The sequence below is a fragment of the Anolis carolinensis genome, chromosome 1, assembly GCF_035594765.1.
Source record: "Anolis carolinensis isolate JA03-04 chromosome 1, rAnoCar3.1.pri, whole genome shotgun sequence".
Classification (NCBI taxonomy): Eukaryota; Metazoa; Chordata; class Lepidosauria; order Squamata; family Dactyloidae; genus Anolis; species Anolis carolinensis.
The window spans coordinates 182,916,345-182,930,481 of NC_085841.1; the positions used below are offsets into that span (position 1 = coordinate 182,916,345).

Consider the following 14,137-nt stretch of genomic DNA (forward strand, 5'->3'; position numbering starts at 1 on the left):
TGGTGCTCCGCTGCCTTGAGCGTGACACTACTTTCCTCTTTTGGGGGGGCAGATCTTGTACAACCATGCAAGTTTGTGATCTTTTTCCCAATAGAGAGACATTAAAACATATTTTTGTTAACTACAAAGCTGTGCAGTTCTGAATTTTTAAAATTTTATTTTAAACAAGGAAACAATAATGGGAAAGTGTAAAACATTTATGGCTTTACTCATTGTCTTTCTCTGACTGTGACTGCCCCTCCCTCCAATAAATAAATTCCCTAAAAGACACGTCCATAACACAGAGGACAAGCTGCAGGTGAGCTGCAGATGGGTCTACCCATCACACAAAAAATACACTTACCTAGATAATTACTCATTCAAAATCCCCATTTTCACAGCTTTCTCCCATGTGTAAAAATATCATTTTCGCTTCATGAAAAAAGGTGTGTGTGTGTGTGTGGGGGGGGGGGGGGGGGTTGTAATAACAATTTGTTGTATTTAAAAAAAATGAAGAAAGACACATTGAACACTATGTAATGACTTCAGATACACATTCAATATCCAGAGATGTGTTCAGAGGAGGGTGACTAAAATGATCAAGGGTCTGGAGAATAAGCCCTATGAGGAGCGGCTTGAATCAGTTAGTTCCAATCAGTTCATAAACTTGAACTCTCCCTTTCATATATTGGCCCCTTATGGTTTTTGTACATAGCATTTACAGTTGTTAGCTTCTTTGGAAAGCTAGTTCACCTTTTCCACAGGTGCCTTATTCATCAGCTTCTCTTCTTCACAGTTTTCTATATGTTTCTTCTATCTAGCCTTTGTTTTTTTAATCTGATTTTCCTTAGCTTTTTATACATTGCTATCCACTCTCCTTTCTATCTGCCTATATTGTTCTTCACCCTTCATGAAGACCTTTTTAGCCTGCTCCTATCAAAAGGGTCTGTGTGAGACTTTTGTTGATATTGTCTAAGAGGCAGCTGGAGTTTTGTGTGCATTATCTCACATCAGTCTTTAACTGCCAGAGTATTCTTATCCCAATCCCCTACAGTGGTGGTTGAGACTTCATCTCCCGCAAGCTCAAGCTAGCTTGACCAGCTGTAAAAATATCTGGGAGTTGAACTCCAAAACACCTGGAGAATCAAAGGTTAGGAAACATTGCCCTAGAACACTGCTATACAGACAACTGTATGAAGCCATTCAACTCAGACATGCAGCAAGCCTGATGCAAGGCCTGGCCCTCAACCTTTTTTTAGAACACCTCATCAACCAAACAAGGAGGGACAGTTCATGAAGGAAGAAAGACACATCAGTTCTCATTTACCAACTTTTTTCAGCAAAACTGTGCCAGCAAAGGAAGGGTAAATGTTGAACTGCAAAGGTTACCAAACTTATTTAGCTAAGAGCTGAACACTAACCATATTCTTTCTCATGTTAATTCAGGCATGGGCAAACCTTTTTGCCTTTTGACTGGGCCAGGGAGGAGTAGGGCCATTCGCATGCTGGGTGGGGCGGGCCCACAAGGGGTAGGGCCTGGAAGAGGGTGGGGCCAAGAGGGGGCAGGGCAGGGCCTGGGTCATCCTCAGGTTGTAGCACAGCATAAGGACAGGGCTGCTTGACCCATCTTTATGCCAGGAGGAAGGCGAGACATGCAATGACAGCCCCAATCCTCCCCTGATCCTTGGGCTGTCCTCTTGACATTATGCCAAGAGGAAGGTGAGATAGGAGGTGCCTTCCTTGAGCTGTCCTTCCAGCATAATGATGGGACTGCTCTCACTGTTCTTATGCTGAGAGGAGGGTGAGGTACACAGTGGCTGAGAGGGCTCCAGAGGGCTCTCAGCTGCTGCAGGCTGCTGTGTCATGCCAAAAGAAAAAGGTAAATGAGGAGGGCCCCCAGGGACCACATCTGGCTCCTGGACCTGTCCTGTTTTGTCTTTCAAGAACAACCTTAAAACAATGGTAAGTAAATGAAAACTGCTTTACTTCAGCAAAACATAAAGAACAGCACACTCAGTGGTATAATGCAAAAGAAATCAAAGTAGTCTTAGGGCAAACACAGTTCTTAATTCTCTGATAAATTCACAAACCAAGTAGCAGTCTTACTTCAGACAAAGAAACAGCAATAAATCCTTAGGAGCAGTTTCCCAGATGCAGACTCGAAGCAGACACAAGGGGAGCGAAGGCTTAGGCATTAGAGTCAGTTTGTTACCAGCAAAAGCTGACTGTACCTGCTTCTGATTTATAGCCCTGAGTTCCCCCACAGCTGTTAAGGCAGTTCCCAATTACTCAGCTGCATTTCTGGTAGCTATTCTAGCTGAACAACATCTCTGCTTTGTTTCCTTTCGCCTTTCCTGAAATGTGGGTGCTTGCAAAATCTCCTCCTCAGATTCCAACTGCCCTTCTGATTTATGAACGCTTTCTTGCTCCCCTTCTTCTTCTGAAGAAGAGGAATCCCTAACAGGACCTTAGTTTGACCATAACTGTGTTAATTACATGTTGGCCACTCAAGATATTTAAGAATTGCTTTCTTAATAAATTCTGAACTTCTTGGAATGTAAGAGCTACTGTAGAAATGAGACCTAACCTTCCTTCCTCACCACATAGTGTCGGTGAGAGAGAAAGGGTGAAAAACAACAAAGCAAAACAATTATTTAAGAGACTGAGTGACCCAGGAATCTCTGGTATCTCTTTGGAAATGTGATGCAATTTGTAATTTTGAAGAGTACTATGCTGTCTACCAAAGCTCAAAAAGAATTCAAACATTAGTAAGTGCAGCTCCTGAAAATTATGCCAACTCGGGAAAAAGTGCAAAATGAGTCAATGTTTAAGCACTAATCATTTAGGTATGAAGTCTTAAAGTTGCTGAAAAGAAATTACTTCCATGGTGATGGAAACATAAAAGCATAAAAACCGTATGCATGGGATATCAATATTACTATATCTTAACTCGCTTTTCTTCCTCAGATCTGCAACTGCACAGTGTCATTAACTTCTTAGTTCACACCCCTTCTATGAAATATGAGCACTTATACCACATTTGCCATTCCAACAGGAAAATCAGGGACTATAGAAAAGTAAATAAGCATTGGGGTAAGCCACCCTATCCACACTCAGAAAACAACGACATCACATAGCCAGATGCCTCCTGCCCTCACTTTGTTACAAAGAGCAATTCATGCACATGAAATTAAACATATACAGTAGAGTCTCACTTGTCCAAGCCTCGCTTATCCAAGCTTCTGGATTATCCAAGCCATTTTTATAGTCAATGTTTTCAATATATTGTGATATTTTGGTGCTAAATTCATAACTACAGTAATTACAACATAACATTACTGCGTATTGAACTACTTTTTCTGTCAAATTTGTTGTATAACATGATGTTTTGGTGCTTAATTTGTAAAATCATAACCTAATTTGATGTTTAATAGGCTTTTCCTTAATCCCTCTTTATTATCCAAGATATTCGCTTATCCAAGTTTCTGCTGGCCCGTTTAGCTTGGATAAGTGAGACTCTACTGTATATTAAAAGACATTGGGGGAAATGTCTCTTTTCAGCAATACTCCAAAAAGCCTAACAGAACACAAAGAGACTGCATATGTTGACAGAGAGAGGCCCGTTTCCTACAAACTGTTTTGTCAGAATGAAGCCACAAAAGTGTGTAGCACTTGTAAAGGACATAATTAGCAACACTGAGATGGGATGTCACATTTTAATTTCCCATAACTTTTAATCCAATTTAACCTTCAGTTAAATTGCTCTCAGCACTGTGTAGCTCCCAAATGAATACAACAAGCTTAAACAAAACTCTTGCAGACTACATGCTTATTGGGGGGGAAACAAGTCCATATATTAGTGGAAGACAGCGATACATATAGTGCTTTGTAACAAACAGACAAACATTCATAGATGATGTTGGGAGAGGGTATTTTACAGAGTGTTAGTGTAACTTGCACTCTATATTGGCATGAAATTACATTCCATGTGGTGATTTTAAAACCATGAAACTGCTCTTCTTCCCTTTTCTAATTAGTAATCAATATACTAGTTTAGTTGCTTTGTTATACAACGTTTCATATTTTGAAAAAGGTCAGCACACCAACATTTGACCACTAGTTTTAATGACTGACTTAATTTAAATTTTGCTTGGGTTCTGCTCAGATTTGAAAATACTGAAGATGTCTTACAATAAAACATTATAACAGGCTCATCTCATTCCTAGCATCTTTTAAAAACAATATCCTTTTTGTTATAAATTGGTTATTACGGTTTCTACCAATTTGTTATAAAAAAATCAAGTTTATTATAGCATTGGCTTCTAAGGATTAGCATGTATAAAATATTATTGTCAGAAAACCAATTTTAAAACAGTGGGATCTTTTATAGATGATGGTTTTTGGATATCATTTATTATTGTTGTTGAATTAAATAACTGTGTGACATGTAGTCTCAACAGAGAAGTACAACCACTTTTTTAAAAGAAAGAACACGAAAAGTGTGTAACAAAATATTTCTCCAATAATAAAAAGCCACAGAGATCAACATGATTTACAGTCAGTCATTTCAGTCTCACTGGGGAGAACTATATCTGGAAGCAGAGCTGAATGTACAAGAGGGCTTTATAGTTAGTTAGGACATAGTTTCAGCTAGAATGGGCAGAATCATAGGAGCCTCCAAATCCCATCCCATGATGGAATTACAAGTCCCATAATGGAAAATGTGAAGTAAAGTTGGGAATTGCATTCCAAAGGAGGACCTCATAATTCTCATCCCTAGTCTACTCTGGCACTATCCTTCCAAGGTCTCATATTTAAAAGTAAGTCTCTCCCAGCTCTACTATTTGAAATACTTATAATTGGTGATATGTCTGGAACTGAAACTCCTTTTCTGTAGTTACTACCATCAATCTCTGGTCCCTCATCTGTAGAACCCACATAGATTCAACTCCAAATCATGAATATCAACACCTCTTCACATTATCCTAGTCAACAAGACTCCACTCAAGTTATTGGAAGTAGCCTTTGGAGGCAAGTGAGGAGGGTATGTCCCCATCTGGTCCTAACATAGCAGGACATGAGACTATCTCCACTGGATGTCAAGAATGGGTTGTAAAATACAACACATCTGTTTTATTTCTGAATCCTGTTCTTTTTTGCCTTTTATTACCACTACAGAATGCATTACAACTAGACACAGGCAGATAGAGAGGAAGGAGGGAAGAGAAGTGTGGAATACAAGTGGGTTGAAAGGGAATGAAAGAGAGAAAGAGAAAAAAGAATTAAGTGTTCCTAAAGCAGAGATTCTTACAAGCAGGGGTTCTTGTAGTAAAGGGAGTCTCCTTACTGTCATCTAAAAAGTCTTCTTCCTCATCCTCCTTTCTTAGTCTCCGCTTGGTCTCCTCGTCATAAATGAGACCCAGCAGGTTAGCTGGGCTCTCACTCTCGCTATGGCAGAGCTCATTCAGACGTACTCCAATGGCCTGCCAATAGAAGAAAGAGTGAAAAACAGCTAAGTATTATGGGGAAATCTTTGGGTAGCAAAGCTTTGTCAGAGTTAGTGGTTTCAGATCAGAAACACCCTCAATTGTGTCTCCCAGTAGATGAGTTAACGTGGCTGAGGGCCCTTCCACATTGCCCCTATATCCCAGGATCTGATCCCAGATTATCTCTTTATCCCAGGTTATCTGGCAGTGGAGACTCATATATTCCTGTTTAAAGCAGATAATCTGGGATCCGATCCTGGAATAAAGGGCAGTGTGGAAGGGCCCTGAAAGTACAAAAGGCTCAAATTGTTTTAAAATCGAATTTACAGAATGTTTCTATTTATATCATGAATAAATGAGGAGATAAAAATGGAGAAGAAATTATCACAGTAGCACTTACATTGCTCTTTAAAGTGGTATCAAACTACATTAATTCAACAGTGCAGATGCATTCAAAGTCTCTATACACCGGTCCATCAGAAAGCAAAAAATTGTCCACCCAGGTGGACAATTTTGGATTTTGGAGTATTTGATTTTAACATTTCAGATAAAGGATGCTCAACCTGCAATATCAAACTGTGAGAACATGGATACCAGCTTTAGTAAAATGCAAAAAATTAAATAAATCTGTGTTTGTGCATTACTTTAAATAGGCGAGAAGCCGGAATATTTGGAACTGTAAAGCCAAATAGAACCTGTACTCTCTCATGCACATGAATCCACCTTGTTCCAGGTCACATTGGTGCACCTAGAAGAAAAGAAGAACAGAAACTTACATCTCCCCACTGATAGAAGAGTTTGGCTGCATTCCACTGTAACTTCTGGTTCCGTTTGTTCCCCACTATTGGAGAGCGCCCGCGAGAAAGGCCTTTTTTGGTGATGTTCACATGGTGTCCCTTCATCCATTCTGGCCAATTGCCACGATTACAGCGGTGGACAAAGCGAGCACACTCCAAGAACAGGGCTGCTCTTGCTACCACCGGGGCTTCCTGGAATGTGTTATTAAAATGTCATCAAGATTTCAGAACAATGGAAAAGTAATCCTAAAACAACCTTGCGCCAAAGTACTTTTTCTGCAGGATCATACCTGACAGGACCACTGAAAGGCAATGTTGTTATTAAGGCAGAGGTCACAGATCATACCATGTGGACTGTTTACAAGGGATGATAGGTTAGGGGATGCTAAGAATTTACTCACACCACTTTGTGGTCATGGCCTTGCCCCAGCAAATAATACAACAGCTAAATGCTTTTGTTAATTTAACTTTTTGGAGAAAGGCATCATACAAATGGAATAAATAAATAATCCTGTTATATATGCTGAATCTGCTCAGCTGGTAGCAAATATCCACTGAACTATTTCTCCTAAATGGAGCACATCTTTACGGTCTTTCCTCATTTCCCTTGGATAATTTATAGCAGAAGTTAGAAAGTTGGGGCCCATGGACAATACACATCAGCCAAATCTCACTTCTGCCAATCTGACAAGCCAACCAGCCCCATGAAGTCCCCGATTTTTTAAAAAGCCATTACTTTAACATGATATTCATTCCTAAATTAAAGCAGAACACACAACTGCATTGTTATTTGCATCCGCTATCTCCTGGAAGCTTCACAGTCCAAACATGCTTCTACAATTACATGTTGGCCCAAAATGGTGACTGGAAGCCATAATGTGATTTCCAATGTGCCTGCAAGTGCAGTTTGCAAGATAGTTCATTCTTTTTTAGAATCAGTGTACACACACGTCCACATCCTCACAATTTTATAATCAAAGGTTGAAGCAGAAGTTTAAATCTCAAACATGCATCTCATTTGAACATTGGTACTCCTCAGACATTTCAACAGAGAGATTGAAAGGTTATCTTTGAAAATGAATTTCACAATACTGTATTATATGTTAGAAAGTAGGAATTCATTTATTATCAATAAGTAATATATTTTAATTAGTTAGCATTAATTAACCAATTGATTTAGCATTTAGTGTTGAACTACACCATGGGATTTTCAGAGAATTTTCATGAAGGTTGTCAGTATTGTTGCTTCTTTTTAAAAGGCTAGTTGGTACTACCTAGAAATTTTCTCCATGTGGATGTGTTGGTATTATTTGTTGTCAGGTTAGTTCCAACTCATGGTAACCCCCCCAAAAGCATTGTATCCTGTCTGATTTTGGAAACAAAGCACAGCCAACCCTGGTTAATGCTTGGATGGGAGACAGCCAACAAATACCAGGTGATGTAGGCTATATTTCAGAGGCAAAAGCACCTTTGAGTATCCCTTGCCTAAGTAACCCTACGAAATACATATTTAGCTGTTAAGATAGAAGAGAAACAATTGAACTCAATTTTGAAAACCCAAACTTATGAACTAATTTCAGCACAACTAAGAGAAAATACTCTGAAAATTATGAGTAGATGGTACTATTATCCACTAAAACTACCCAGAACAAGGACTTAATCATGTTGAATAAATTCCACTGAGTCAAAAACTTCAGATGTGTTAACCCACTGTGCTCATCACATTAGGATGGGTTCAAGTGTAGGGTAGAGCATTCTTTATGTGTCTCAAGCACTAGGAACAGCTTTCTTTTCATACATTTCAGGAGCTACTTGGGAAGTGGATTTTTGTTAGTCAATCCGGATGTAGATTGACAAAATGGCCAATTCTGTAATGTGATGGCATTAATTGTTCTTAGGTTTAGAATGAAAGGTTTCCCCAATTTGTGAGAGGGGAAATTGTGAGAAGAGCCAAAATACCCTTGTTAGGGAAAGTTCCACCATTACCTTTTTCTCATCAAGCTTTTATTTTGCCAAAACAACTTTTTTTTAAATTGCCTTTCTAGGTCCTTCCCTTCCTGCTATGATATGTCTGTGCCTTGTGTTGCATGGGAAAGCCAAGAGAGCGAGAGAAGGATGCTGGTCGGGGCGTTCAAGGGAGCATGGCCAGTTGAGTCTCTTTGAGAGATACAAATACTATAACAAACAAACGAACAAACACTACAAAACAGGATATTCCAAACTCTGGGCCCAGCAACAGAGAAGCCCTTTGTCATGACTCTATTGACCAAGGACTTGTACCATGGCCTCTCCAGATGATCTCTGGCGGGGCCTCATATTGCATTGTGGGATTATGTGTCTCTATGGCCCAATACATGTCATTTGCTGGATTGGTGACAGTGATCCTTTGAAGCAAAAAAAAAAAAAAATGAAATCCTACAGTGTTATATAAAAATGATCTTCAAAGCATTGATAAAACACTATATTTCTTGCACTGATAATTTTGTCCTGTCAGTCTTCTTTCGCTCAGGACGGTTGTTGGGATTTATTTTACAGGGGTAAGTAGAAATTTTAAGAGGCAATTTTCATTTGTAAAACAGAGCCCTTTCTCAGAAGTGTTCTGTTTTACAACTGAAAATTGTCTCACAAAGGGGGCAGGGAGGTGCTTTTCCAAAAGAGATGGGATGAGATATTCCCTCCCTCTATCCATCTACTCTGTTGCTCAGTATGCATGCCCAGTATGGAATACATCTCACTACGTTAAAACAGTGGATGTGGTTCTTAATGAGACATGACGCATTATCATAGGATGTCCATGCCCAACACAGCTGGAGAAATTATACTGTTTAGCCGGTATTGCACCACCTGACATGCGTTGGGAAGTAGCAGCCAATAATGAAAGGCAGTGACATCTCTGGCCCATCCTCTGTTTGGATATCAGCCCGCATGCCAATGCTTTAAATCAAGAAATAGCTTCCTAAGATCTACAGAGATTCTTGCAGGAACACCTCAGCAAGCGAGAGTTCAAAAGTGGCAGGCTAAAACCTGGAATCTTAATCAATGGCTGACGCCAGATGACAGACTCCCTCCTGGGCACACAGAAGACTGGACAACTTGGAAGGTGCTGAACAGACTGCGTTCTGGCACCACAAGATGCAGAGCTAACCTTAAGAAATGGGGCCACAAAGTGGAGTCCACGACCTGTGGTTGTGGGGAAGAGTAAAATACAGACCACTTACTACAATGCAACCTGATCCCTGCCACATGCACAATGGAGGACCTTCTTACAGCAACACCAGAGGCACTCCATGTGGCCAGCTTCTGATCAAAGGAAATTTAGCATAATGCCAAGTTTTTAACTTTGTGGTTTTTAAAATACATTATAACTGTATTCCCAATTTACTTCTGACACAATAAATAAATAAAAAATCTTCGCCCTCAGATCTTAGCTATTGACAGTCACAGCCTGGATCAGAGCAAAGATCATGGTTGCTTTTTTATTAGGAAAGAAGCAAGGACAATTCTAAGTAAAAAAAAAACCCCTATATTTAATTTGTCCCTGAATTGTTCCAAAGGGGTTAGTTGCCTGGTAACATATTGCATGATCAATTTCAGTGAGCTCTTACGTCTAAAGGCTTATCATAGACCAGAGGATTTCATGATGTAGATTCTTATTGACCCATTCTAAATTTAAAGCAAATTTTATAAATGTTATCCTCCGAGGGAGTTAACACGCTGAATATCAGAGCATTATGCAAATACCCCGCAATCGCTTACCTTATGCCCAGAGCAATCTGAAGAAGCAGCGAGAGAAAGATGAAGATGTGTGACAGAATGGATAAGGATGGATTCACACCACAGAGAAACACATCACAAATGAAGAGAAATGAATCAGCCAGGAGATGCATAGCTGAAAAGAACCACAGGGTTACCACTGTCACTGACAACAGAACACAAAAGCAAAACATGGCTGCAAAACTGTAACACGGACACTTTCTTTGGAATTCTGTGTACAAAGAAGGTTCCTTTTTTCTTCCACTGCAGGATTTAGGTAACATCTTTTAAAGAGGGAAAAATAAAGAAACGAAGGCACCTTCATTTACCTTCACAATACCTCACATAACCCTAAATGGATTCCCAATGGTCAACTCAACCCTTACAATGCAGGACAGGTCCAAGGATTATAGGATGAGTAATATCCTTGAAGGGAGAAAAGAAGTTGAATTGTAGGCCATGCATCAGGATATCCACATGAGATGTCCAGTTCTTTATAGATCAAACTTATCACCTTTCACTGTGCCAGTAACATGCAGCCCTAAGGAGAGAACCAATAGGATTCGAAACTTTTGCTCAATGCCTCTCATTTTATTTGATGTGAGGAGCAGTAATTTTTTTCCTAATGTGTCAGCAACTGGAACCACCCTAATGCCTTTTATGTGTTGTTGAAGGTTTTCATGGCTGGGATCACAGGGTTGTTGTATGTCTTTCGGGCTGTGTGTCCATGTTCCAGAAGTATTCTCTCCTGACGTTTCGCCCACATCTATGGCAGGCATCCTCAGAGGCTGTGAGCCTCACATCCTCACAGCCTCTGAGGATGCCTGCCATAGATGTGGGCAAAACGTCAGGAGAGAATACTTCTGGAACATGGACACACAGCCCGAAAGACATACAACAGCCCTCTAATGCCTTTTAGTTACAAGTGCTTCTTTCCTGGAAACCTGCCACAGGCCAGCAGCCAATGACTCATGGGCTGGACCTGGTCCGTGGAGCATCACTTTGAGGAACACTGGTCTAAATAGTAACTTAAAGACCCAAGCCCTGAAAGCGTACTTGTACACTCCCATTTCAAGGAATAGATACAGTGGGCTTTTCATATTCATGGATTCTGTATCCATGAATTCAATCATCCACAGTTTGAAAAAGCCATTTTTATAAGGGATCCCATTTTACTACACCATTGCATTTAATGGGACAGAGACATTACATTTAATGGGATTTAAGCATTCATGAATTTTGGAATCCATGGGGGTCTTGGAATCAATCCTCGGGGCTCATGGTATATATCTCCATATGCAATGTGCTCTTTCAAAAATTACAAATCCCAAAACATCTTAGTTCCTGCTTGCATTTTCTATATAGAGGGCAAGAGAATCTAAAAGAAAAGATAGGTATCTGATATTTAGGGATATTGTTATTTCAGGAAGAGTGAAAGAATTTTCAGGTATCAGGGTGGATGAAAAGTAATTTCCAGAGTAGACAGGAATTTGGTGCCAAGGACATGTATCATTTTTATGTATGCCATGTAAATGAAAATCAGAAAACATGATGTGGCTCAGCAAGCAGCAGAGGGTTTTTCAGAGGATATGGGAGTTGATGGGGGAATTGATGGGTTTCAAAGTGAAGAGTCTACTAGTGATCAGAGAGAATGGCAGACCAAAGAAGCTGATGTTTGGGATTCCTGTGTTCATTCACAGGCAACAGAAAGTGAAAGTTTCAGTTCCCTTGTGAAATGGCCTTGGGGAGGATGGGGAGGTTTCTTGGGAAATCAGATTAGGCCCAAGAAGACAAGAAGTGAAAAATAGACAAACAAGATATTCTCAAAGAATCTGAGATAAGACCGTCAAGGCCCGTGGTGCTCCGCATGATCTCATGGGCACCTGGACGGGCTTGGACAGGCTTAAAGTAGGGCCTTTGGGCCTCAAGCCTTCAAAGGAGACAACATTGCCATAAGGAAAGCTTTCCTGTCTCGGCTCTCAAGTTCATGATTCAAGTTTCGTGTTTTGGTCCATGCTTTTGTTCCTTGAAGAATAGCATTGGAAAAAGTTCTTGTCTTCATGTTTATGGATTAAGTTCCTGTCTTCATGTTTACGGATTAAGCTCATGTTTTCATGTTTATGGATTTATGTTTGAATGACAGCTGTGGATTTTGGCTCTCTTGACTTTATATACTTGGACATTTCAGTTTGCTGCTATTTTGTATTTTATATTCTACTGCCCTTTTGGGAAATGCCCTTTTTCTCTTTGTACATGCTTTCTTTAATAAACTTTTGTAGATAGTACTTCTGGAGTCTGGTGTAGAGCTGGGTGAAAAGGTGTTTCCGGACTAGAGTGCAACACATGAGTTAAATGAAGCAAATCAGTCCTATCATATCCAAAACATTTTCTTGGGAAAGGGCTATGTATTTTACAAAGCATGTAACTGTGTTAGTAAAGTCAAAGGGTTTCATGGCCATAATCACTGGAGTGTTGTGAGGTTTCTGGGCTGTATGGTGTGTTCTAGCAACACGACCATATGGCCACACTGCCATACAGCCCAGAAACTGCACAGCACTCCACTGTATCAGTAAATCTTGGCCACTGGTACAAAAGGCAATCAGGATGGACACTGCACACTAACAATTCTACTCATTCTGCAGAACTTCTTAATGTAACTGCCTTTCTTACAAAAAATAAGAGGTGTTGCTTTGAAACTGCGGTATTGTCTGAAAAACAAATGTCAGCAAATAAGTATTGAGATCATTTTCTCTCTAAAAATTGATTCTAGAGACATGTGCATGTATTTCTCTTTAAATGCTATTTTAAAGTACTGTGACTAGCACAGTAGGTTAAATCACTAGCTATAGAAGATCCTGCCAACTTGAAGGTTGGCAGTTCAAGCTGCGGTTGGGTTGAGCTCCCAACATCACCTCCAGCTTCTGCCTACCTAGCAGTTTGAAAACAACCATGTAAGTAGAGAAATAGTTGCTGCTTTGGCAGGGAGGTAAAAGGTGCCCTGGAAAAAAAAACATGTTGGAAAAATCTGACCAGGAAGGTGTTCATGGATGACAGGCTCCTCGGCATGGAAAAATGAAACAACTGTACCTCCCCATGGCTGAGTCGAGCACAGGGAAGCTTAACCTCTGTTTATGTACTACCTGTCTTTGTCAATTGTATAACGGCATTGAATGTTTGCCATATATGTACCTGTAATCTGCTCTGAGTCCCCTTGGGGGAACAGAGTGGAATATAAAGTATATTATTATTATTATTATTATTATTATTATTATTATTATTATGAAATTGTATGATTAGAAAAAATATTTTTCAAAAAAGTAAGCTTTCAAACCTAAATTCAAATTCTACATTGACTCACCCACTGCATGAAGGGATTTTCACAAATGTTGGCTTACCCTTCAGCTGTTGAGAGTGGCCATTTTTTCTTATTGCAACGTGTTGGAAGAGATATGTAAATATAGGCTTATTATTACAATGGGAGACTAAAGAGGAATAAGAGGCATGAAAGTTTGAGCATTTTTATACATCCTCGAGGGCAATTAAAAATAGCTTCTACCTAATAAAAATGAATTTTAAAAGTGTCCATATGGAGTTGAACTGGCATAGGATTGCTAGTGAATTGTAAACATATGTGCAGATGTAGAAATAACCATAAATATATGCCATGCAACACAAAAAGAGTTAATATACACAAGTATTGCTTTGAACAGCAATCGCATTACAAAATCAACAGCAGGCAAGGAGTATTCCAGTGGTGGATGAGATGAGAGGAAAACAAGAAATATAAAGCAGCTGAAGCAATAGCACAGATTGGATCAAAATCTATGCTAGGCTTGGATCTTCTAGGCCTTGGATCTACAAATCACCATCCTATAAATAAATCATAAACTAGAAATCTTTGAAGGCTCCCTTGCCTCCAGTATATAACCAGAGACTCATAGCAATGGTTTGCTTTAATCATTTATAACAGCATCTCAACTTCCCCAAGGAATTATAGAAGTCAGAGACATATACACACCACTCTTACATTTATAAGACATTTACAAAGGCTTAGTAAAAAAGCTGTGAAATACGGAGCCTTAAAGAAATCTGAATAATAAAAGAGCTGTTTTCATTAGATGC

The 14,137-nt window shown here is 39.6% G+C and overlaps 1 protein-coding gene across 12 annotated transcripts in view; it reads right to left on the reverse strand.

The window, feature by feature from the left end:
* The window catches only part of unc80 (unc-80 homolog, NALCN channel complex subunit), a 195,712-nt gene that overhangs the window by 105,419 nt on the left and 76,156 nt on the right, over window positions 1–14,137 (reverse strand). For 7 of the 12 annotated variants that reach the window (XM_062961141.1, XM_062961154.1, XM_062961179.1 and 4 more), the window contains exons 23-24: window positions 6,242–6,454; window positions 5,291–5,462 (exon numbers count right to left, since the gene is read on the reverse strand). In XM_062961141.1, the coding sequence (XP_062817211.1) occupies window positions 5,291–5,462; window positions 6,242–6,454 (385 nt within the window). The remainder of the gene's footprint in view (window positions 1–5,290; window positions 5,463–6,241; window positions 6,455–14,137) is intronic. The other 5 variants (XM_062961169.1, XM_062961161.1, XM_062961199.1 and 2 more) reach the window with 1 other exon arrangement.